General features: G+C 43.0%; 1 protein-coding gene across 10 annotated transcripts in view; it reads right to left on the reverse strand.

The window, feature by feature from the left end:
• KMT2C (lysine methyltransferase 2C) overlaps positions 1-26,601 on the reverse strand; it is a 191,358-nt gene that overhangs the window by 3,633 nt on the left and 161,124 nt on the right. For 8 of the 10 annotated variants that reach the window (XM_030264238.4, XM_030264244.4, XM_030264247.4 and 5 more), the window contains 20 exons: positions 25,425-25,750; positions 22,812-24,631; positions 21,643-21,754; positions 20,621-20,699; positions 20,438-20,501; positions 18,148-18,380; positions 13,615-15,288; positions 12,152-12,364; positions 11,592-11,756; positions 10,199-10,340; positions 8,944-9,091; positions 7,983-8,161; positions 7,732-7,886; positions 7,294-7,546; positions 6,573-6,712; positions 5,515-5,619; positions 2,557-3,676; positions 1,472-1,608; positions 1,166-1,308; positions 733-901 (listed from right to left, as the gene is read on the reverse strand). In XM_030264238.4, the coding sequence (XP_030120098.4) occupies positions 733-901; positions 1,166-1,308; positions 1,472-1,608; positions 2,557-3,676; positions 5,515-5,619; positions 6,573-6,712; positions 7,294-7,546; positions 7,732-7,886; positions 7,983-8,161; positions 8,944-9,091; positions 10,199-10,340; positions 11,592-11,756; positions 12,152-12,364; positions 13,615-15,288; positions 18,148-18,380; positions 20,438-20,501; positions 20,621-20,699; positions 21,643-21,754; positions 22,812-24,631; positions 25,425-25,750 (7,377 nt within the window). The remainder of the gene's footprint in view (positions 1-732; positions 902-1,165; positions 1,309-1,471; positions 1,609-2,556; positions 3,677-5,514; positions 5,620-6,572; positions 6,713-7,293; positions 7,547-7,731; positions 7,887-7,982; positions 8,162-8,943; positions 9,092-10,198; positions 10,341-11,591; positions 11,757-12,151; positions 12,365-13,614; positions 15,289-18,147; positions 18,381-20,437; positions 20,502-20,620; positions 20,700-21,642; positions 21,755-22,811; positions 24,632-25,424; positions 25,751-26,601) is intronic. The other 2 variants (XM_030264239.4, XM_030264240.4) reach the window with 2 other exon arrangements.

Genomic DNA, 26,601 nt, shown 5'->3' on the forward strand with positions numbered 1-26,601 from the left:
AGCAGCACTGATTGATGCAGTAACAGCCCAATGCAGAATCCAGCCTCACACAGATCCCAGAAAGCTGCTCTTACCCCTCTGACTCTGTAAGGGTAATAAATTCACTGAGAAATAAAAGTGGGTCCTGCGAGGAACCCAGGCATGGTGAAGTCCAGGCTGAAATAAACAAACAACCGTGCCCACACATGGCCAGATTAGTGACAAAGCTTTTCCAAAACAGACTGCAGGGCAAACCAGCAGCATCCCATAAAACAATGGATTCTATACTCCCATGAAGGCAAACAAGTACTGAGCTCTTCCTGCTGGTTTTGTACCACTTCATCAGCTTGGCCTGAGCATCTCATGCTTCCACTGTGTATTTCTATTTTTATTAAGTTTTACTATGGTATTGAGAAATAGGCTAAAAAAAAACCAAACAACAAAACACCCCAAAACTTTAAAAAAATCCTTTCTCTAGATGACAATAACAAAGGAATTTTTAGGATGTTTACAGTAATTAGAAACAAATCTTGCTTAAGGTAAATCTGTGCAATTGATGTGCCACGTACAAATTGCCAATTTTGGAACGAGACTGGAAGGAATTTTGCAATAGATTTAGTTTCAAATTTTCATCTGGACCCGGACAAATATTTATATATAAGATATGACATCTATAAAATTTAGCTGTAAAATAGATATTGATGAAAGCTTATGTCATTTTTGTAATAGCCATTTCCTGAAGTTGGAACTGACCTGGATGCGAGAACGAGCCAGGTACACGTTGGATTTCCACTCGGTTTTCATCTTGCGGTACTGAGAGGACTTGGAATGGACGAACTGTTTGCTGTAAGGCGCGTTCAGCTCCCCCGTGACTGTGCTCTGAAAGGACTTTGATGTGCTGGTGCTATTCAAGGTGTGAGGCCTGTAGGAATTGGGCATGTAACAGGAAAGAATACAAGAAAAACTGAAGATTTCTCTGAAAACAGCCAGGAAACCCAATAAAAATCCTCTCAGACATACAGACACTTAAAGCCAGCTAGCGGAGACACAAAGCAGTTCCTCTGACTGGGGCATGCACATTCACAGCCAAGGACGACAGGGTTTGTAAGCAGCAGACGAAAGCACAAATAACCCTAAAGCAGCCTATAAACCCTGGGCTGTACTATGTGAAATTAAAACAAAATACCTTAACACAAACCTCTTGACATGGGTACTCATTTTAGGCTCGGCACGGGCACAGCCCGTGGGGTTGATGGCGAGAGGAAGTTCCATTAAGGGGTTTCGGCCGTAGCGGAACGTGTAGTTCTCACAGGCCTCAACCCCTGGCAGCTGCAAAAAAAAAACAGAAAGAAAGAAAAAAAATACAAATAATTATGTGTTTAATTACATGTGTAACAAAATGTTTACTTTTCCATGCTTCCTTCTGTTCCACTTCTCATGTGTCTAACCAGCAAGTGGGATGATCCAGCAAGAACTGGGGTGGTGAACTCACCGATTCTGCAATCCTGGCCACTGCAGACACTGTCAAACCAAAGAGGTCTTCACCCTTCAGATAGCCGGGGAACAGCTGGAGCATTTCAGATTCTTTTCTAACAGAAGCAACGGGCTCCAGGATTTTATCCCACACACCTACACAACCATTGGGAGAGAATTATAGTGATCAAAAAAATAAAAACTATTGCACTTGGTTTTAAAACAAATGCCTGTGGATATGGGAACCAGAACCCAGCATTTGGAAAGCTTTTGTCTTTGATTGCCTATACAAACAGGTCAGGATCTAGAAAGTGAAATGGAGAATGACTGTTGAGTTGCTAATTTTTGGGATTTAACAAATCCCAAACAAAACCACCACTGATTCTGCACTCTCAGTTCTCAGAAATGAAGCTTTCAGTGTTCTCAGCATGGAAATTTTCGGTCCCCTGACAAGAACATGGGCAGGTTTCTCTTGAGAAATGCTGCAAAATATGATTTTCTGAAAATATGCAATATATTCCATTTTCACTGATTGTTTGTAGTCAGAGCTCATTCTGTGAAGGTATCAGCACCCATAGCACCAAGGCCTTGAGACCCAGAGGGTTACAGGCTTCCAACACATCCACGAGCCAATTTCCAAGACCTGCCTAAGTGTTTATGGACACCCTGATATTCATCACCCTGACAGAGACATTACGCACCCTGAGAACAACGTGGTAACTCAGCTGTTTTTAGAGCTCCCTAATTTGAACCCAGCTGATTTGAAGATAACTAAGCAGTGGCTCTTTGTTTAAACAAAGTCACTTTTCATGAAATAAAACCTGTGCTGAGTTTCCTACTGCTTTAGTTCATTTTCAATATTCAATCTTGGGTCTCCTCTGTGGACTTACAACAATTCTTCTGATCTGCAGCTTATACAATTTCTTCAGAAGTGACCACAATCTTCATAGCAGGGTATGAAAAATGGGCCCTGGAAGCTCACTATAAACGTGTTAGAACAGTGCCTGCAATAATTGCTCCAAAAAGGTACTGCACCACAGGAATCAGCAGTACCACAATGAACAGCAAAGCCACAATTTGATCACCTCGATTCACAAAATTTACCTTTAGGTGTTGTGTCAGTCAGAACCAGATCCTCGTGGCCCTGCTCCACCACCTTGATGACGAAGAGCGGGAGCCCGTCCTTCTCCTCGATGGAGCAGAGGTAGCGGCAGCGCCTGTTGGCGTACCTCATGCTCCAGTAGAGCCGGCTGGCCTCGTAGCCCACGGGGAAGAGGGCTTTGGAGGAGTGGAAGGCCTGCATCTGCTGTGGCAGCAGCTGGCCCACGGTGTGGAAGATGAGGCTCCCCACGCGGAAGGTGTGGTCGCGCTCCCCACGCTGCACGATGCTGGCGATCTGCCGCACCTCGTCGCGCTGCACGTACACCCTCCGGAACACCGCAAAGTAACTCAGCTCCTGCTCGTGAGTTCCCTTTGGTTTGTGCATGGGGCAAAGCATGGTCTTGTCTTTAAAAAACATGCATTGTGCTTTAATGGCACAGGTAAAGTGGTAAATATTGGTGCACCTTAACCTGTGGCAACCGCTGGTGGCGCCCATTTTGTGACAGAACATGCATTTCATCTGCAGGCCTCTCCGCAGTGCTAGTTCCACGTTTATTAAGGCACCAGCTTGTGTCTCGTAGACTTCTGTAGACCAAAGAGCACAGTTCAAATGGACCCAAAGGTCTAAATCCAGGTTGAGAAGCCTTGCTGGTCCATCAGTTAATCCGTCACCCTCCTCATGACAGAAGCAACATTTCCTGTAGTCTTTAGGCACAGGGTCTGGCTTAAGGGTTGTGCCCAGTTTTTTAAGAAATTCATCTATTTCTTCTTCACAAGGAGGTTTGAACGATCCTTTAGGAATCACAATCTGAATGCTCCACTTTTTCCATTTCATCCCTTTCCATTTCTTACTGGGAGGCCGGCAGTCCTCCAGACTGCTGTGTATTGCTTTTATCCTGGGCTTCAGTTTCACCGTTACCTTCAGCTCATCCGGTTTCGCCTCCACCTTGGCTGCTTCGAATGCAGGGGGGAACATGATGGGGGGAGATGAGGGAGGAGAAACCTTTTCCTGCAGCTGAGGCAGACAGTGGACGTCCAAAGTGGAGATGTTGTTGCTGTACTGATGGAATGCTTTGGGCGGCCTCTCCTTCATCGGCGACTGTGGCAGGGTTGGGACCGATTCCTGACAATCAACAGAAAACTCTTTAAGAAAAAGATCCCTAACTTGTTCATCATTAAATATAAGCCAAAAACATGGGCAGCTCAGTATGGGAGAGGCTTCTCCAAATGCCTAAAAACAACACGCAGCAACAGAGAAAGATGGAAATTATCCTGACCCATGTTACCACAGCTTGAAGCAGGATTTGGAGCAGGAAACTCTTCCAGCCTACCTAGAACATGGTGCCCCTTTAAAACACGAGAGAAAGCACAAATAATCCTTTGTCCAGGTTCTGAATGCAAAATTCCTCTATTTCCCTTGGTGAGCTGACTGCCAGCTTTAGTTCAGATTCTTAGAAAGTTTCGTTACAACATGAAGTAACCTTAAAATATGGGTCACTAATTTAAAGTGTAAGAATCTGGTATACGGTAGAAGTGGAAAATTTAGAACTAATGCCACACATTTTTTTCCTGGAAACAAGAGAGGAGGAATTTCTTCAGGGATTTGGATTTGATACAACTTAAGGACTTAAACTATTCAGTCACAGTAAACACAAATTATACCTGCAGAGATTTGTGGGAAAAAAAAAACCCTAAGAGAGAAAACAAGAACAACAAAGGAAGTTTATATTATGAAGTGCTTAATGTGGTTTGTGTGATTAATCTTGAAAGAGTAAATTAAAGGATCAAGAGGCTGAACATGACATTTAATTAACTTAATTAGGTACATGCTGATGCACTTGCAGAAGAATGTTACCTGTTTGTACAACAACTGAAAATGAGCTACATGGGACACTAAAAGAATATGGATATACACAGAGTTATCTTCACCAGGATTGTATTTTTTAAATTCAATTCCTCCTGAGAAAGTAAGTATTATGCACGTGAAGGAAGACTTCAAGCTATACAGTCTATACAGGACTATGAGAACACATTAATTAGGTAAAGCTTGAAGAACACAGCCTGTTCTGTTCAACAGTTTAGGGGGAAAAAGGTACATTTGATCTAGAATCAGCAGAAGACAAGCTAGTTAAAAGAAGTACTCAAAAAATTTTAACTGTGAGAAACTCAAGGAGATCATTCAGTCTTCAGTGAAGACTATTTCACTTACAATGATTAAATAATTAGATAAATTTAAGTTCCCCTTCTCTGACACTGAATGACCCTTGAGACAGCAAGAAATGATGCCCCGTTTCTCTCAGGTGTTGGAAACCCCTTGCAGCATCTGCAGGTAGAGAACTACAGAGAATATCTGGGACCACCAGAGAAAATTCCCTGGCCTAATTCCACCTTCAGCTGAATGAGCTTCTTCAGATGTACTTCTCCATTAATAAGGAATTCCTTTTCCTGGTCACTGTCAGCTCACAGGCTCCTTACTGGTGTTTTGGTAATCAATGCTTAAAATGGCAGCTTCGCCCAAATAGTCAGGGAACAGGATTCTATTTTCCCAGGTACACTGAACAAATGAAACTCTTTTTACAAACTTGCTGTTCAATTATTATTTTCACAGCTGTAATTTTATTTTTAACTGTACAAGCCAAATCCAAATGCAGGATATACCCCTTAAAAATGTGTCTGTGGTTGTTTACAAAGCCCAGAGAACTTGAATTATGCATTTTTGAGACTGCATCTTCAAAGCCTGGGAGGGCAGCTTTTCTGCCATGCATCTGTAAGACACAAAGTTCTGCAAATATGATTTTTAATTCATGCTTCTGGTTCAGAATTTCAACATCTGAATATACAGCAATTAATTTATAAACCTCTCAAATGAAGTGCAAACTTCCCCCTTGGCCTCTCTCTGTTCTCCAACAAATAGCTGCAATAATTTCAGCTTACTTGGGTCTGTCAGTGTTTGATACTTACTTTGTTCTCTGAGTTTTTTGCTTGCACAGCTGCTGAATAAAGAACAAAGCAGTTGTTGCTACAGAATACAATGTCCTTCATTTTATCTGAGCCTTCTTGGGAATCCTGGGAATCAAACACAGAAGAGTGTAAGAAGTGCATTTTAATACCATTCTTCACATAGTAAGTGTAATGAAACAAGTCTTCTAATCTGGCTGGAAACTCTTTTATTTGTAGAACATTTGTGAAATAATGAGGGATGCTGTGATATAAATACTTGATTATTTGACAGATCTAACGTTACCACCACCTACACCCTTGTTCTTCAGCATTTCCTGCCTTTCACAGAAGTTTAACAATCAAAATAAAACATTCTATACCATGCACCCATCTGCTCCATAGGCACTCTTGCAAAGCAAAATCCATCTTTTATCTTTAGATGGCAAAAGAATGTCTCATTTCAGCCTAATCAAAGCCAGATCACACTGTTTTATCTACTGATCCATCTGCAAAACCTTACTGGGAATTCAGTGCATTCCTGCCTGCTCAGACACTTTACTCTGTGCAAGTTCTGGTTATGTCTTTGTGGTGTAGTCACCTCCTGGTCACTGAAGAGCAGTGGCATTCTTTGAAGGAATGACAGTTCCCAGTGTAAGGACAAGAGATTGCAGCTGAAATCTGATTCCTGCCCAAAAGGAGTGCAAGTACTCCTGCTCTTACAGCAATTCCTGACACAGCAACGTGGCTGCCTCACAAATTAACTTTTTTTGAATTGAGGTCCCTGAAGAGGTCAGGGAAGGAGCTTGGTAGCAGAGTTTTGAGAACTCCCATAAATGGGATCTGTTTTATGAAATGTACTGGGATTCATTTTGTATTAGCAACAATAACTTTGGCTGAATTTTTTAGCTGTACTGCAGATGTGGCTGAATGTCCCACCCTGCATCAGGACACACAAGGAAGGGGGACAACACAGGAAGCTGAAGTGCTCTTGGCTGGCAGGACAAGCAGGACTTTGTGCCATCCCTTGTTTAAGGAGCCCAGCTGGGCACAGGGCCCTGCCCTGGCACCTCAGCACTGACCTGTTTGAGGAAGGGCAGGTCTTTGAAGGATTTCCTCACGCCACTGCCCAGAACCACGACCTTGCAGTGGGAGCACCAGCGAGGCCTCAGTGCTGAGCCTTCTGCCATGCTCTGGCTGTGATCCTTGTAGCCAGCCAGACCTAGGGAACAGATTATCTGTCAGAGGCTGGATCAGATCAAACCAGATCTATGAGAGATGACAGTATTCTTCACTGCTCTAGAGGTCTAACACCCTCCTGGATAGGGCATGGAAGGAGGGCTTTAAACCTTGACCTGATAGATAAATGGTATAAATCAGACCTAAGACAACTGTACAAACTAGGCAAAAAAAAAAAAAATTCTCATGTAGAAAATCACAAAATAAACTAACAGAGGAATACAGGATTAAATAACCATGTCAAGCTTTCCAGCATGGGAACAATCTTCCTGAATTATGTATTTAAAACCAGACTGGACATAAAAAACCCCAATAATGTTGGGAATTATGGGAGAAATGCCTCATTGACAGTGATGTAAATAGACAATGGAAATCAGAGATGGATGAGAACTACTTATGGTTAAATCCAGGAGCATCCACATGATCGTGTAAGAAGTGAAAAGCTTTATTTGGAACAAGAATCCATTACTGAATTCTAGAGCATGGATTTACGAGGCTGAAGTGCACCCAGACTGACTCAGTAAAACCCTGGTACTGAACACTGGGAAGTTAAAGCCCACTTACCATTGCTGTTGGCAGGGAATGGCACATTGGGCTGCTTCAGCCCATAGGGCCCCACGATCCTGGCAGGTCCCATGGATCCTGCCTGGGGACCCTGCAGGAGCAAGTGCTGCCTGTACTCCATAGATGGGTTCACTCTGTGAGTGTTGGTGGCTGCCATGGAGGATGGGACATCTGGAGCATTACTGACCTCGTAACTGTTAGGAATTCTGACATGGAGCAGGTTGGAGAATGCTGCTACAACGCTACTGATGTTCTAAAACAGAAATAAAAACAAACCTTTGGTTACATCTGACAACCAGTTCAGACAGCAGAGATACAAACTATTAGAAGATTGCAACAGCAGCATTACTGCACTGTAACCCCCTCAGAGTCACTATACATAAACCAAATTAACTGCTCTTGTACTCTATGTATGTAATACATGCTTATTCTTTTTACCTCAGCAGCTGTGGGATGTAAAGTAATTGCTACAGAGATAAGGCCAGATTTAGGGCCATTCTGGGATGGTCCAAGCTGGGAGGAGAAGAAGCCAGAACCAGGTAAAGCTCCTGAACCAGGTTCTGATTTTATGTAATTCCTTTTGGCTTCTGAACCTGAAAATAAAACAGAATACACCACATTAATACTACACTTATGGGAATAGACAGAAAAACAATCCCAGCTGTATGTTCACTCTGCTGCAGCCTCACCTTTCCCAGTGCTGCTGGGCAGGATGGGAATGATGGGAGATGGGACAGGTTCTGGGTTCTCCTCCTTTACAACTGACAAGTCTGGGTAGCGACTGATCTCCATTCCCACCACGCTTTCAGGAGAGGAAGAAGGAACAAAGCTGTCAGGAGTGTCCCTGTCTTCACAGTGATCTTGAACCCTGCAACAAAACCCAAAAAAGCTGTTTTGGAAATGGACTAAACTTTTGGTAAGCCAAAGTTATAAATCATGACATGGAACTAAAATGAACTTGCTAGTTGCTACTGGTCACAGAACACAAGTGGGTGGTTGGCCATCACCTCTGGGTATCTCATATTCCATTTCTTGGGCAAGATCCATGAAGAAAACAAAGAGATTAACAAAGCCAAACCCTCTGTTCATGGCTCTATCCACCAGGGTAAAAAATGAGCATTTAATATTTGAACTGTTTTAATATTTAAACTGTCTGGCCTTTGTCCACACACAAGCTCCAGTACTTCACAGACACCCATACTTTGGGCAGGCAAGTGGAAGGGAGGCAAAAGGGAAGATCTCTGCAGGGACACTCGTGTTCCAGCCAGTATTTCTCACCTGGGAAACTGAGTGGAGCTGTGCACTTTCAGGCTGGCTCTAGCACAGTCTTGCTGCTGCTACAGCAGTCACCTGTCACTGCAGCACCACACTGCTCCAGGAAAAGCACCTATTTGTATCATTTTCTTCCACTTGTAAGAGATCAAGGTAAGGAATTCCTAACAATTTAACAGAATCTAGCAATGGCTAGAATCACCTACTTCACTATGCTGCTCTCTACACATGGAATGTTAAGAGTTAAAGTGATCCCATTCCATTCTCTGCCCTTTTATGCCTGTGCAGAAAGGATTTTGTTTGTCTACACCTTCACAGTCTCATCAGATCACAGAATCTGCTCCAAATACCTTTTTGAAGATGCCAAGTAAAACCTACCTTAACTCCTCCTGGTTGTTGTGAGGTGGTGTTGGAAGTGAAGCAGGAACATCCACAGTTTTGGGGCCCTGAGCCATTGCTCTGGCTAATAAATCATCTTGTGGTCTGAAAGGCAACTGGAACTGCTTTGGCCCCAGAGCTTTGGTAACTGAAACCAGAAAGGCACAGCACAATGAGACATCTGGACAGCTCATTCAGTGATAGACATGCTGCCTGCTGGGTGTGGGTGGGGCCTGATGGTGACATTTGGGAGTTCCAAAATTTGTGACCATTCAGGATTAACTTCCATTTTTACAAAAACCTGCAAACTTTGAGCAAACAGTCTGAAAGGCTTTTGTGTGTGTCTTCTGACACTATGAGAGAATGTTTGTTTACTTAAAAAATCCACAAAACTACAAAAAATCAACAATTTTGCAACAACAAAGGAAAAGGAGTGTGAAAAAAAGGATTTTAATCACTGAATAGTATTTACAAAGACCCAGTATAAAGAATAGAAAGCAATTTTAACTGTCCAAATTTTAAGTACCAGGAAATACATGCTGACTGCACACATTCTGGATAGGCTGCTTTGAGCTCACTCAACCAAGGAGCTCATGCCAGTCATTTGTACTGGATCCAAAAAACTAATCTCAAGTTTTTCTTTCTCATTTCTTAAGAGTGTGTCTAGCTCTCAAGATGTTTTTGAACAGGAACAAGGCAAAGGCACTGACACCTGACACTATACTGATGTAAAATACTGCTGGCTAGTAAAGATTATAACCTTGAAAAGTCTGGGCATTTTGTTTTTTAAAGCAGCATTGCAACTGAGAGGCATCCTAGGAGGTAACCTGGAGGAGTCTGAGGAGAGACCTCCCAGCAGGCTCCAGCTTCCTCATGATAAGGGGCAGAGGGACAGGTGTGGATCTCCTCTCTCTGGTCACCAGTGAAGGGAGCCAAGGGAATGGCCTGAAGCTGTGTCAGGGAGGTTTAGGCTGGATATCAGAAAAAGGTTCTTCACCCAGAGGGTGCCAAACAGGCTCCCCAGGGAAGTGGTCACAGCACCAAACCTGACAGCTCCAAGAGCCTTTGGCCAACGTTCTCAGGCACAGGGTGGGATTGTTGGGGGTGTCCTGTGCAGAGCTGGGAGCTGGACTCAATAATCCTTGTGGGTCCCTTCCAACTCTGCGTGTTTTGTGGTTCTAAGATCTGTTTTGCCATTTGCTAATAATGCTAAAAGCAGGACAGACTTCCCAGAACCAACACACACCAGCCTTACCATCGTGGCCTCCCAGCACTCCAGCCTTGCCAGCGAGCTCCTCCGTGGTGGCGAAGCCATTGACCAACTTCTGGCAGGCCACGGGCGGCGGCGTGGGAGGGAGAGAGGCCGGGGGGGTCGGGGGATTGCTCAGATTGTTCTGCTGCAGGACATGGATTAAAGAACCATCAGTCAGGATGGAACACACAGAGAGAATTTCCCTTGTTCCAATACCAGACAATGCAACCCACTCAAGAGTTTTACACCCAGTTTTATGTAGAACTGATATGCAGTTATAGCTGAGACCCAGGCATGAGATAGAAAGGTATCTAATGTAAAAGACACATTGACTGCCTTTCTTGTATCAGTGGTATCAGAGAAATAGTTCACATGAGTAAACACTGCCAAACACACTACCAAAAGAAGATGTGGCTAAACTGTTTACAAAAATGCACAAAGAACATTTTAAGGAACGGTTTCAAACAAGTTCCTACAGTTTCAGTAAAGGTCCCAACTCCACTTTGAGAGAGCTGTTCCACAGTGACCCTCCAGCACCATGAACAAGTCCCTTCCCCAGCTGCCCCTCAAGGGAAAGCTGCCTCACATTCAGCACAGGATGAGCTGTCCCTGAAGCAGCTACCATGGAGCAGCAGACACTCTGCAAGTTCATACTCTGGGCTACTTCTCACCAGTTTATTCAACTGCCCATATTTTAAATGAAAATTAAATGAGAACTTCAGTATCTGTTGTTCCTGCAGTCATGCCCATAAAGCTAATCCTGACCACAAGAACTATTTCTGTAGGTCCCATTCTCAGCTTACACACTGTGTAAGACTGGAGAAAACACCACTGGTTTTAATAGGTTTTTATATTAGGGTATCCAAGCAGCAAATTTGATTCTGTCTATTCAGTATCCCACTGCCCTCCCAGTATTGCCACTCTGATCTCAGAGACTAAGTTTTAAATGCTATGGGTTATTAACTCATCAACAAACTGTCTATTTTGTTCAGAGTTTCCAGTCTTAGTTAGGGCTTGGTGGGCAAATGAGAAAAACTCTATTTCTTATTTAATTCACATTAAGAAACGTTTAATGCTTTCAGTGACTCTGCAAAACACTGAGAATTCAGTCTTTTCTGCTCCACAAAACTGTAATTACAATTTTCATTATTCAGCATCCATTTGTTAAAAGATTATTTGTAGTTTTTAATTAGTTTACAACAACACATTTTCCAGAACCAATATCCACTTTCAGAGAGTAAAACAATGGTGACTGTTTCACATTATCTAGTCTAGCAATAAAAGGTTATTTTTCTTCTTGTTGCATAAAAGGCAAGAACTCTGACTAGCACTACTAATATCATGGACTTTTCTTCCCACAGAGAGCACAAAACAGAAATCCAGATTAAAACCATACCTTGTAAATGAGCTGGGAGTAGTAATCTGAAGCCCCATCAAGAGTAGCACTACCAAAACTTCCCACAAGTCGATTTCCACCATTTAGTTGGCCACTGCCATAAGGGAGAAAGTGTGCAAAGCTCACTCCAATTATTGGTTCCACCAAAGGCAGAAGAGAAAGTTGCTGTATTAAAAGAAAAAAAAAAAAAAAAAAAGACAGAAATTAAGTCTAAGACAGAATACTGAATACTGCTATTCTCCAGTCAGTAGAGTGGTTTCTAATTTAAAAGAATAATTGGAATTTATCCACTGTCAGGAAATTGTTCAGCTCCAGCTCCCTGCCAGCTCATCCAGAGGCTGCCAGAGCTGACAGGAACTCTGTGGCTTTGGGACTACCTGCCATGTCAGCCCACCTTCGAAATTAAACATCAAACTTTAAATTCCCTTATTTTGTGGAAGCTCACATTTTCCCCATCCTGTGCTCAAAATTCAACTTAAGCATCAACTTCACTTCTACTGGGAGAAATCCACTGCTCCACATGGCCTCTGGACTGCCTTTCCCAGCCCCTGCACACTCACCTGTTTCAGCTGGATGAAGGTATCTGCATTAGGATAAACAGCTTGCTTTTCTTCTTCCTCCTTTTTCCTCTTCTTGGACCGAGGAGCTGCCTTCTCCCCTGTCCTCTGAGCCCTCTTGTTTCTCTGCTTCTTGGTTTCAGGTCCTACATCTGCTCTCTGGAGCTGGCTGTTACTGCACCCAAATGTACCTTGCATCTGGGCTCCTGCAGTTTGCTGGTGTGAAAAAAGGAAGTGCAGCAGAATTTTTGACATGTTAATACACACTTCTCTCCTATTTACTGCGCAACTCTGAAAGCACAGGCACAGAGTAATAAATCTCACTGATAACAAAGTGTATTTTACTGGCAGGTGGAACTGCTAAACTGTCCCTACAGACAGAATTATGACCTCCCATTAACACCACTAACATCTGAAAACATCATTAAAAACTCACCGGCCAGTAACATTCTCTTTTGAATATCCCCTAAAATAAAGTTACATGTGCATGAAACCTTGGAGACGTTCACAAGGGCCTAATGAAAGACAGATTTGATGGCAGAAGAAAGGCGTGGAAGTTAATATAATACAAAAGTATTTTGAGGTTAGCAAAAAAGTAAGTGTTGTGAAACCTTTCTGGATTGTACCACTCACTTAAATACTTCCAGTACAAGTCTGCAAAGCCTCTTTTCCCATGGAAGCACAGTTGGGTAAAAAGGATTAGGATGGGACTCTAATGCTACAGGAGCAAGCCAAAAGAATGCCCATTAAAAAAAAATTAATTACTATTTTAAAAAGCTCTACTTGAGCCCTACCACCAGTATTCCAATATTCCTATCACATGTTTGAACTGTGGATCTTTAACAGATCTTTAACCCGCTGCTCACAATTACCTTTACTTTTATGAGTATTTTTTCCTTTTAAATACATTTAAATTTTGTTCTAAGAATGAAGTTGGAGGAAAGCAGAAATTAAGATTACAATAAAATGACCAAGAAGTCTAAGTGTAAAGGGTATTCTACCTCCACAGAAAGCACTTTTCTTTAGGTCTGTTTATAAAGACCTTATAAATGAATAAATCATATAGATGACTCAGGTGGAGTCACAGGAGAATCGAGCACCCAGACACACCATGCTCTGTACAGACACATAGCAGTGAGTAATTAGGAATCATACTGTAAAATCCTGCCTTAATATTAGGAAGTGGTATTTTTGAAGACAATTTTCTGTAGATAATTTTTTTTTTTTTTTTTTTTACATTTTAGTGTTCTGAATATGCTAACCTAAGAAGCCATATTAAAATTTATTCTTTGCTCAACACAGGTGATTTACTTGTGGACAAAAGGCAGGAAAGAGGCTAAAGTTCCTTAAAGCTCTTTCTTCCACCCCTGTACGGGTAGGCTATGAACTACACATGCACACAGTAAGGCACAGACTAGGCTGGACTGCTGTTGACCACAGTGTAACAAAACCAGTACCAGGCTCACCATTCCTTCAGCTGGACTCTGCTTCTCTGCTAACTTTTTATTTCCAGAAGCCTCTTCTTCTGCTCGGACACTGTTCTCTGGTTTCTGAGTTAGAAGAGATGAGGACTTCTTGTTTTTTAGCAGGTGTTTCAGCAGTTCATTCCCTGACTCCCCTTTAGCTGCCAGAGCACCAGCTGGCTGTGCTGGACTCGGAGCTGAAGAGGTTGGCTGTGAGGTGACCTTATCCTCCTCCACCTTAATACTGCTTGGATTTTCTGATTTAGGCTCAGCTTGACCTGCTGAGCATTGATCAGTTTCTGCCTTTTCCAGTTTAACTTCTTGGAGGCTGGTGGGTGTGTCCATTTTAGCCTTTTCAGCCTCTGCATTGCCCCCAGGCTGTTTCTGGGACACGCTGCTGCTGCTGGGGAGCTTCCCCTCCTGCTCTGGGGAGCTCTCTCCTGTGTTGGATGTCGAGGGGCCCGTTAGCTCCATGGACTCCTGCTCATCCTGGTGCCGTGGCTCATTGGGGGTGTTCACTGTGGGGGTGGAGGTAGCATCAGAAATGGTTGGGGTTGATGGTGCAGTGATATCCGAGTGTGGAGTTGATGGAGCCTTTATGGACTCAGCATCATCGTCCTTTTTCTTTTTCCGTGTCCTTTTCTTTTTGCCTTTCTCTTCTGGGATTATGTCAGAATACAGCTGGATGAGAGACTGGCCTGATACAGGGATGTTTGCAGCCTGGGGCACGCCAGTGTCCGACCCACATGGGGCACTGCCCCCCAGCACAGGAGATGAAGGGACAGCAGAAGGGAACGGGGGCCTGACCTGATTCTGCGTAAAGGCAGCCCCAGGGAGATTCCCATGAGTTTGTTTTACATTATGGAAATTTGGGGCTCCACCTGGACCAGCAGATGTATCAGGTCCAAAAGCTGCAGGTCCCACTGGCCTTCTCTCTGTGCTTTGCATAAAATTGGTGGTGGGAGGGGAGGTCACAGCACCCTGCTGCAGGATCTGCCCCATCTGCTGCTGTGGGGATGGCTGCAGGGGCCGAGGGGTTTGCATGAAATCACAAGGCAGCTCAGAATTGAAGAAAGGTATCTGAGATAAGGATGTTTTGTTGTTCAGTTCAGGCCCCATCATACTGTGCTGCTCCAGCTCCATCCTCTGCTGCAGAGCTCTCTGTCGATCCACCTCCTGCATCAGCTGGATGCGCTGCCGCTCCTGCTGCTCCCGCAAGCGCTCCTTCCGCTCCCGCTCCTGGAAGCTTTCACTGAAAGGGTTGTTGTCCTCAAACTCCACCCTTGGGGGTGGCCCTGACTGTGCAGCTGCATTTGGGCCAGGCACAGGAGCCGGTGCACCAGGAGTAACTGGCAGTGGTGTCATTGGAGGCTGCATCCTTGCTGGATTCATGGAAATGTGACTCGCAGGGTTTGCAGGCTGCCATCCGGATAAATTTGGCATCCTGGTGGGATTGGATTGCCCAGGGATCACCACTGCGTGCTGCTGATGCTGGAGCTGCTGTGCCACCATGGGGAAGCTCTGCTGATTCATTGCTGGTGCTGCTCCCCCTGGAACCATGGGAGGCTGGGGCTGGACCCCTGGCATGATGGAATGTGGGGCCATCCCACACTGCTGCTGCTGCTTGATCCGGTACTCCTCAATCAGCTCCGCATGCTCCTTCTGCTGCTTCCGGATCTAAACATTGAAACAGTCATTATTCACCCCGACACGAACTGCCTGTGACAGCAGCATAAACCATTAGCTCACCACTGTAATTCCAGGGGACAACGAACCTCAGGCCAAACCAGAATTTCTGCAGTGTTTTTAATGCTGAACAGCCATTATTTCCTTAGAAATACTCCCAGCCCAAGACCTCAGACAAAACAGCAGCATCTGAAAGTTCTAATTGCACACCAAAACTGCACTGTGCTACAGAATACATAAACCTAAACCAGCAGTGATCCTTGTCCTACAGATCTTGTCATCCAGGCACAGAATACAAACAGCTGGGAACAGACAGGAAAAGGGCAACAGTGAGAATGGATGATGTTCACACATAGCAACATTTTGAAAAGATATAACTGGAAAGGAAAATTTTGCAGGAAAACAGCTATGGATATTCCCATTTGTTCACAAGCTGATCCTCAAACATCTCATGTCAGATGAAAACTGCAAATGCTGCTTGAAAATTTAAGATTTTAAAACCAAAATAAACTCAACATGGACACTACAAGTTATGCCTTGTAGCTTACACAAACAGGAGAAGTGGAGGGAAAGACACAACACTATCAACTGGACAAACAAGAGGTTTTCAGAAACACTGCAGACACACAACTAAACTAAAACTAGAAGGATTTGCAATCCACTGGTTGATGGTACATACATTATGGAAAATCTCCCTCTCACTTCTGTTCATTTGATTACGACTTCCACAGCTTATGTAGGGATAGAAAAAAACTAATGTATTTTGAATTGTGTGATAGCCCTCTCCTTTTATCTGAAGCAAGGACTAAGACAGAAAGCTCAGGGTAACAGTGATGCCACATGACACACTTAGGGCTGAAGGACAGATGCACCCAAAAGATTATTTACACAATAATGCCAGGTCCAAGATGATTTATGAGCTCTGCCTTGGCACTGACACTGCTGGATAAACAGCGCTACTACTACTCAGTGCTACACAGAGGCACTGACTGGATCCATCTGCACTGCACAGACCCAGTGCTCCAGGGCTTCTCCTGGTCCTACAGCACTAAACCTGTGCTGGCTCTGTGGGACCATGAGGCACTCAAAGCACCAATCTCCAGAGCCTGCAGGGGTGGATCAGCCAGGATTGTCCCTGGAATGAGCTGTGGTGTCCCAGGGCTGAGCACACCAGAGGCCCTGAGCTGAGCTGGAGATTTCAGCCGTGCAGGGAGGGCAGGGCAGAGCCTGTGAGCACAGGCACGGTGCCACAGGGGCCATCTGGCAGTGTCTGTGTGGCTCCATGCCTGCCCAATAACCCTGACTCACATCAGCTCCTGGGGCACAATCAGCTCCACCTTCTCCGTGCCCGTGTCCAGGACCAGCCACTCACAGGGATCCAGGAGCTCTCTTCTCTCCCCATATACACAGAGACTTTTCAAAAACTACTAGGAGCTTGATTGCAGAAAAATGACTTGATCTGATTTGAAAGAGTGGCAAATTGCTTCCAATAGAAGGTGGTTAAAACTATACTTTAAACCTCATTTAAGCTCCTACGAGGTACAGAAGAAAATGCTGCTTAGGATGTGGATGAATCAACCACTGGTCTAAATCAGTGGCTAAAGGGCAGTGGATGGCTTCTGCCAGCAGTAGATTAAACTTAAATTTAAATATTACAAATAGGAGAACTTTAATTATGGTGAGTAAATGGATCTGCCAGCAATGTCATGGTTAGCAGCTGTTACTTCAGTCTAACTCCACCATAAGATTAGGCTGTTGTATGTATAATAAAGATTGGTTAAAGAGAAATTTTTTTGCATTTGTTCTACTTGTGATTTATTATGGAAGGGGAAAAAATAACGTAGAAATAATTTACCCACTCCATCCCTCTTCCACACAGTGGAAAGATGAGCCAACTAATATTCCATCCAGCACATACTTTGTCTTGAAGCAACACAGGAGAACTCGAGGGTCAGATATCACTCAGGACTTAATTCCAAGCTGTCTGCTGCCAAGTTTTTTCCTTCATACTAGTAAAGGATAATTCTAAAGCATTTTCATTTTCAGCAGGACAATCGTGCCAGGTAATTTATAATAAAAGTCTTGAGGAACACAGCACTAACTACTGGTGGGCAAAGCATATTAGCAAAACTATCACAGGTTTCATCTCACTATTATCACAGTTACAATATGTGAAATTTCAACTGAATCTAAGGAAAGGAAAACAAAGCCCAGTGAAAGTGGTTACATGTACAGGGGCACAGAAGGCTGGGAAATCTCTTCCCCTGGAGACTTCCAGAACTTGACTGACAAGGTGCTGAGTAACCTGATTTTATCATGAAGCTACTTCTGCTTTGATCATGACTGAAAGATCTCCAGACATCCCTTTGACCTGTGTTATTCCATGACACAATACTGATAATCAGCATCTATGAATGAGACAGACCATAAAACTACTCTAACACTAAAGATATAATAAAAATAGAATTTCAAACTGTAAAAAAAGAAGATTGGTTTAAGACATTCATTCAAGCTTGAAACAAAGCCCTGCATCCTGTAACTTTTCTCAGAATGTTTCATTTTTGCTTTGCATGATGCCAGGAACTCTGCTGCAAGTCATTTCGACAAGGAATTCCCCTCTTCCCAAAGTACTAACCCAGCTTTTTGTCATAATGTTTGCCACAGAATATTCCTTTGCAGCTTCAGTGTCACCTGCACTCCAGAACAATGCTGTCACACATGCAAAACAAAGCAGGGAGTGTCTCCTTCAGGTAGACCTGTACTGCATCTTTCAGATGATTTAAAGGAAACACTTACTACCACTGTGACAGCTCAGTGCCAAGGTGAACAGTCTGGGTTCCAGATGATTACCTGATCTAGCTGTTTTTGGACCATGCTTTGCTGCTCAGTAACGTGTTTCAGCTGCTCTGCATCTTCCTCTGGGAACTCCCGGCCGGCTTTCTTGGCTGTTCGCTGTTTGGCTGAGAGAGCCTTCTTGGATTTTCTGTGGGCTCCAATCTGCTCCTCCAGGTACTTCTGCTGCATTTGAAGAAGTTGTTGTGTATCCTGCAGCCATTCCTCATATTGCTTTCTTTGTGAATCGTCTAGAGAGAAGGGAAATGAAGTGTGATATGATCTCATCCCGGAGATGACAACTCATCCTACTCTTTAAAGCTTAAGTTTAACTATCAGGTTCCCCCCCCTTATTTTAAGAAACTAGTGGTCAAATTCAGCCAGATTTGACAGAGAACTTGAAAGAAGTAGTATGTTCTTGCAGTGACTTGAGTAAATGAGACAGATATCCAAATTACTGCATTTGTGAGAGAAACCAGTTTTAACACAGTCCATTTCAGGAGATATCAGCCAACTGTTGAGGCAGCAAACATGCACTTGCCAGTGAGCAAATGTGGCTTTGAGAACTGCTAGAGAACCCAGTCATTCCCTGTCCTGCCCCAGAAGATGGAAGATCTCTGGAAGTACTCAAGTACAAAGAGATCAGGGAACAAGGACATAAACTTACAGGAAAAACAGCCTGATTAACTCTGGTTTGCAGAAAACTGTTGTACGTGCAAAAATTATTTTTATTACAACTTCTAAGAAAAATATTAAAACGATGAACACCATCAAATATTCATGAAGTGAAAGAAATATACTGTCTTTGTAAAAATCACTTTGTCAGTGTCAGCCCTCAGCATGGGGCCTTCAGCATCAGTGGCATTTCATGCCCCCAAAATAAATGCCTCTCATTTAGGCTGTAACTAAGTCATTGCTCTTCTTTCAAATGAGAAATGCTTGTCTGCTACAGGCAGTCCATTGCTCTCTGATGTTTTTCTGGAGGCAAAACAACCATGTCTGATAACACTTGACCAGAACTAAGCACAGAAAGCAAGAGAGAACACTGATGATGATGTCATTTGTCTCCTGATCACATTTTCAGTGAGCTGGGACACCATGAATAAGTGCTGATCTTCCTTGTGAAGATCCTTGTTTAACAGAGATACCACACAGCTCCACAACTTCAATATAACCACGTCCTCCTTGTGCTCCAGACCCTGCCACCTTCTACTCCACGAGTCACTGTGTCAGTGACAGCTTTGACTGAACAGCTCAACTAAACCTACTCAGGGTGAGCTACAGCCTCCAGGTGCTTTCAGGGAAAAATTCTGCAGAATTGATCCCAAAAACTGAGGGGACAATTGAATGGAAACACTGAGAGTATCATGAGAAACATGAAAGTACTGAAATTTTAACAAGTTCCAGGTAAGAGTAGCTACTACTGAATTGAAAATCAGATTTACTCAAGTGCTCAGAACCCACCACCACCCAACCAGAGTAGGGCCATGCTGAGTGCCATGTGGAATCCCACCATAAATAATTAATACAGATAATATTGCCAAACGTCCTTATTGCATACTCAGTGCTGCTACTCCAGCTTCTGGAAAATGTGAAGGAGTTTACTTCTGTGTCTTATTCACAAATATCAAGTGAAGTATTTGTAGTGATAGAAACACTTTTTTACACATGGTCTTCCTCTCACAGCATATGCTCAGTTTTAATTTCTAATAAACCCTTCTCAACACAGAGACTAGGATTCACAATTGATCTAGGGCAGCCAGAAATATGGAAAGCAAAAACCTAGTGCAGTATATTTCTGCTTTCAACAACTGTGCTTCACCAGCCAGGCTTGACTAACCAATGCCTGGAGAGATTTTTCTGGTATTTGTTCAAATGACAGTGATGCTGCACAAAACTTTCTGCTTCTGAAATAAAAAATTCCATCAACACACACACTTGCTCTGAGCTCAGAATATTGCAACACAACCCACAACACAAACCAGGTTTCTGATACAGCAGTCTGCCAGTTAATAGATTATTGCTCTCATACAAATCCAAATAATGTTAATTTTCTGTTTCCCTCTTTCCTTATGGTGTTTTGTTGATGAAAGCTTCTAGAAAAAAAATGTTAGCAGCATTTACTATACATCCCTTCACTACCAGGAATTGTAATAATGAAATTAATCAATTTTAAAAGGATGATTTTTTTGAGAGACGGGATCCATTTATGGATAGTTCTCTTTAAAGAAAACAGAACTGTAAAATGAGAAAAAAAAAAAAACCAAAAAAAACAACCCATAGAATAAATTATTAAATCTTTACTTACTGACAAAACCAGGACCAAAATTGGGAGGATTAGGTCTAGAAATCTGAGGAGTCAAACTTCCATCCTAGAAATTTCAGTAAAACAGACAGACAAGGATATTAAATTATGATTCAATTCAAATTTGCTAAACTTAGTGATCAATATTGAACAGTTTTGTTTCAAGCTTGTATCAAGTTGCATTACCTGTGTAATTGCCTGTTGCATATGATTTTGGCCTTCACTGGTCTGAGCCCCTGGCACTGGCTGACCCATAAAGGGAAATCTATTGAGAAACAGAAATTGTTACCTTGCAAACCAGCATTTTAGGAGAGAGAGGGACAACTTTATTATGTTCAACTTAAACAAAGCACCCAAATGTTATACAAGCATGCACTTGAACTTCTGTACGAAATCTTTTCAACATCTGGAGAATACAGACAGCATTTTGGCCTTGCTTGAAACTATTGCATTTTACATTTTTCAGAGAGATGATGTCAATATGACCTACTGTGCTACAACAGTGAAAACACACACACAAGTCTGTATCTGTATTTTAGTATTTCATAATTTAAAGAAAAACAGGTTTCATGGCCACCATCACAGTCAACTGGAATTGTGTAAATTTACACCTTGGGTGAGCCATTTATTATCATGGGGCACTGGACAGAGAAAACCCAGTTTGAAGGGCCACACCAAAAGAACAGGCTCAGATCCTCCCTGGCCCATGGACTCCCCACCTACCCTAAGGACAGTCATGGTGCAGCCTGCTAAGTTCATGGCTCCTTTTGTCCTCAGAAGGGATTTAAGGAGAGGATGGAACTTCCACTACTTGGGCTGAAATCCACTTATACTCAGCATTAAATGATTTGCTGCAACATGAGGTTCCACAGTTACATGGCCACCCCCAGTTTCTAGCACAGCCTGTGGGAGATGTGTCATTACCTAATTTGCAAGTGAGAAAACAAGTAGAGCATCAACAGTGAAGCCATGCTGGCCATGCTGACCCATGACATGACAGCTGGAACACAAATCTGATGCATTTGAATACCTTTTATAGCTCCTACTGCCACACTGGCTTTATTCCTAGGAGATAATCCTGTGCTAGCATCAAAAGCAAACTACAGGACAGAAAGAATTTTTCTTCATTTCCTGCACACAGTTTCCCTGAACTCTGCATTTCCTTTCACATGCCGTAGTCCTAAAGTATGGTATCAAGAGTTGCCTACCTGTTCATGACCATTGGTGGCATCCCCATGTTACTCTGTGCCATGACTTTGTTGATCCCCTTAAGAGCCACCATTTTTGCTTTCATTATGGGATCTGTAATTGCATCAAAATCTGTAAGACAAAAACAGCAGCAGTGAATCACAAAGCTGAACATTACAAGTTATTAAATGGAAATTACTTATTTACATTTAGTTCATGCCTAAATCTTCAGTAAAACATCAACTGCATTCCTATTTCACATTAATTGTCCTCCCCACTTTGATATTTGAGGTTAATAAGCAGTTTCGTGTATCCTGTAGGAGAAGTTAGTCAGCAACAGCTGTCCTTGTTTTCAGCCACAACATACAAACAAAAGCAGGTCAGTCTGAGAAGGGCTCTAGACCAAATCTGGCCTAGGACCCAACAGATTAATAAATTCTATTTATAGGTTTAAGACTCAGGAAGAGGAGTTGTTTCTGTGATGTCAAATGGCAACTGGCACACCATCATTAATGCACTATGAGAATGGCCCTGATGGTCACTGTAGTTACACCTTAAACAATTCTCAAAATTTAGTGTTTCATTATCAGTTAAATGGATGGTCTTGATTTGAATGCTCAAACTGCTAGGTTATATTAAACAAGCAACCGCAGTTTTTCTTAAATGTTTTAATACAAGCAGAATTATATGTGGTATTTCTGGGCCTTGCCTAGACTGTGGGTTAGTAATATCTTTTGATAATCCCTTTCCTAGTGACACAAAAAATACTCCAAAAGAAGTCATGAAACAACCATAAACATAAAATTGATAGATCAAATATCAAGAAGCTCAGCTACTGCACTTGACCACCTAATTTTGTTTACAAAGGATGCATTTACTCCTTATTTCATGAGAACCTAAAGTATAAAGAGAGTATGTGACATAGCTGATGTCACAAACATTATCAGTAAAGCAGAGTTAACCTGATCCTGGTAATGACAACAGGAAACTTGCCACAGATCTCAGAATTCCACCTACATGCTCAATTTCCATATTTCCTTTGTACCTAGTAGGAAGGCTGATTTTTATTATGCCACCTTCAAGCTTTACATATTTACCTGCTTCTCACAGTCCTGTGGATTATTTAACTATTTGTTGCTGCACTTTTAGAACACCAACCAGAAAACAGCCAAACAGGACACCCACATACCAATATTGGGGAAGAACGGCTCCGAACGCTGGCGAATCATGGCTTGCATCTGTCTCTGCTGCTGCTGCTCCTGCCTCTCCTGATCCAAGAGGTCCTGCAGAAGAAGTGGCTGTTCCTCTAGCAGAAGTGGCCTCTCTCGGTTTTGCTGCTGAGCTAAAGGCTGAGGGAGCATCATCTGCTGGGGAGCAGAGATGCCACTGGGACCAGGACGGTTTGGTACAGCCACAGTCTGATTAGACGTCTGTGCTGTCCCAAAGTTATGATTAGATGACTGACCCTGAATAAATCCTGGATTTGGTGACCCTTGAGAAAAATTATGGTTCATTCGTGGAACCATGGGCAGATTGGAATTTAAAGTGTTTTCCAAGATCTGTCCAGCAGGTGTCATGAGTGTTTGTGGAATACCTGATCCATGGTTCATTTGTGTGGGTGGCAGAGATTGAGATGGAGATCCCAGAGTTCTTGCTTCAGCAGTGTCTGAGCTTTCACTAGACAGCAAACTTGAGAGGACTGGGGTGGACCCAGAAATACTGCAGGAACTTACTGCTCCTTGAACAGGCACTGGAGCAGATCCCTGAGCATCTGGACTAGGCACAGTTGTATCTTGACTAGGAACAGCAGGAGTTTTGTCAGGGAATTCCGGATTAGCAGGCTGTGCAGGAGCCTTTTCTCCATCCTTTAACTCCACTTCAGCAGCCTGTTGAGTACTTGTAGACTCAGTATTTCCATCACCTTTTTCATTTTCATTCTTCTTTTCCTCTTGAGTGTTTGGGGAAAGCACTTTAGTTTTAGTTTCGTTTTCTGTAGCTGATTTCTTTGGTGGAGACTGGGTCTCAGCAGGAGCGACAGTTGTATCACCTTGTTCCTTCTGTTTGGGTTCTTCTGCTTTGCCCTGGATATCTAATTTGTCATCAATGGGGACACTAAGGTCTAGTTCTTCATTAAACATTCCTTTCTTATCCCCCACATCAAGGTCTGGGTCTGTATATGCAATTAAATCAAATTCCCCAGATCTCAGAAGATCATCAAGGTGAGGATCATTGGTTTCCAAATTATCTAGAGTGTCCAGTTCATCTCCTTTCCCATCCTCTGTGTCCAGGTTCAGATTTTCCAAATCCTCATCATCTAAGTCCTTGACTTCAACCCCATCAAGGTCTTTCACATCCAAATCTTTTACAGCAGGATCATCAGGATCAAGCTTTTCTTCTAGACCATCACTTGGCTGGTTGGGAATCTGCAAGTTTGCAGATTCATCACTTGGTGCAGGTGCAGACAAAGATGGTCCTGGGAATGCATCAGCAACTGGCTGACCCAGAGAACGCATTACAAGTGCAGGTGGGTTCTCAGCATTGATTTGATCCTGCTGGGACTGGGACATGTGCTCCAAACTCGCAGACATCTGCAACTGGCTTGGTATTCCTTGAGAATTGTGTCTGAGCGGTTCTGCCTGTCTTGGGCCTGGGAAATCCTGCCTGGGCAGGAAGCCGGGGTGCCGCTGGTGCTGAGCTGCTGCATCCAGCACAGAGGCAGCAGCAGGGTTAAAGGGCAGCCTGGGCCTCCCATCAGGAGCTCTGTGGCGCAGCTCGATGAACGCCTGGCCCAGGATGTTGTGCTGCTGGACCGGAATTCCCTGCGGGGGGAAATGCTGCGAGATGCCGGATGTGTTGTTGATCTGTGGGGTGCTCACTGCCCGGGGCATGTCAATAGACAGGGATCTCCTCAGCTGTGGGGGAACTCCAGGGCGCTGCATGGGCTGCTGAGGACCAAGGAAACGTTCCTGGCCCGAGGGTGGACCATGGCCACCTCCTGGAAACCCGTATCTAAAAAAGAACATGAAAGGCAAATCATCTTTTTTCTTAGTCTCACATGACTAAATAACTGTTCACCAAAATGCTTTACGTGATGCATTCATCAAGATATTTAAATCAATGTTTTGACTAATTATACTTACATTTAAATGAGCTTTATGACTACAATAAAATAATTGCTTTAATTATGTTTAATAAACAACCTGTTTTCAATTTCAATAATAATAATAATAATAATGGATAGAAAACTCTGACAGTCAGAACTAACCTAGTAATTAAAATACATGCTAATGCAATTCAGAGTAAAAAAAAAATCTCAGTGTGTTGATTTAGAAATTAGTGAAATAAATCCAGATACAGAAAAAATTAATTTCTGAGAATGTATGTTGATACTGGTATTCATTTTATATTGTAGCATTCACTGTAAAAATGCCACAGACATAAGCTGATGTTTGATTAGAAATTAGAAATTAATTTATTCATTATTAAGACATCAAAAATAAAGTCTGATCTTTTGCTTTTTTTTAAGAAATGCCCCAAAAGCCACGGACAACAAGATGTTTCAGGTCACGCAAGTTTTTCTAGTTCTGCAGTTTCCCCATTTATTCTTTGAACTACTCCCAACAAAACAGTGTAAAATATTTAGTGTAAAACACATATTCTAATGTTACAGGAAAACCTGCTGCACATATAGAGTTCAGGAAAGTTACCAGCTCCTGTAGATGATTTTTTCATCTTGTCTAAAAAGCCTTTTTTCTCTATCTACCCCTGTAATACCCTGAGTTTAAGAGATCCAAGAGCTTACCTGAGACCATGAGGTCTCATCCCCATGGTGTTCATATCTCCTGGAAACTGGGGCCTGTTGAACTGCCCATCCCCAGGGAAGGGCCCACGCTGGTCCTTCGGGTACATGGAGAACCTTGGCCCGCCTGGAGGGACCACAGAGGACCTGATATTCCCAGGATAGGGAGGAGGAGGGCGGTTAAAGATCTGATTTAAGTTGTCTTGCTGCCAGTGCTGAAGAGGGGCTGCATGGGGAGGTGCTGCTGCGTCCTGCAAGGCCTTTTCCTGGCGAACCGCATTCTTCTTCTGCTGCTGCTGCTGTAGAATAATCTCACGGAGCTTCTGGCGCTGTTTACAAGAAAATAAATCATTATACTTGATACTGCAACTGACATCTTTTGAAGTGTTACACTCTGCTAGGTTAAGCCTTTTGAAGGAAAGAAATTCTTCTCTTGTTACAGGAAAATATTATAAACAACCACAATCAGCTCAGAAATGAGAAGGAGGGTTAAATGGTGCAGGGTGCTGGTAACCCAACTTAACATCCAGACACTTGGTAAAGCATATGGTGTGATCCCATTCTACCATTTAACATGGAAGCAACTCTTTTTCCATTTTTCTATTCCAGTAATGCAGACCCTTCCAGCACAGGCAAACTGCATTCTGAGAGACAAAGGTGATTAGAGGTCCACTGAAGAAAATTCAGCAAAAGGTTTTTACACCACAGCTGCAGAATTTACACTTAACTCTGCATGATAAATACCACTGGTTTTCCATTAAATTCACTTCCCATCCCTTCTTCCAAACATAAGATTGAGCTGTTTTTCACAAGTTGAATGTAATTCTATCTCTGAGCAAGTACTGCTTGCCAGACTTTCATGGACAGAAACCTGGAGTGAATGTGCCTCAAGAAGAGCAGAGACCAGGGAAGGATTCACTTCAACACGCTGGCCAACTGCAAAGTCAGACATGTGGTCTGAGATCTTTGCCCATACCAGCCAGTGAACAAGTCACTGACAATCACGACAATCAGTTCCACACCTCATTTGTTACAGAATAGAACAAAATGACCTTTTAAAGTGTTTTTTTTTTTCCTCAGACTGTAGCTAAAAGCACTATTACAGACCAACCATCTATGTCTTCAGTGGCTTCAAATACAGCCTTTGCTTCTTTTTTTTGATCTTGTCCAAACTCCTTAA

Source organism: Taeniopygia guttata, chromosome 2, assembly GCF_048771995.1.
Source record: "Taeniopygia guttata chromosome 2, bTaeGut7.mat, whole genome shotgun sequence".
NCBI classification, from domain to species: domain Eukaryota; kingdom Metazoa; phylum Chordata; class Aves; order Passeriformes; family Estrildidae; genus Taeniopygia; species Taeniopygia guttata.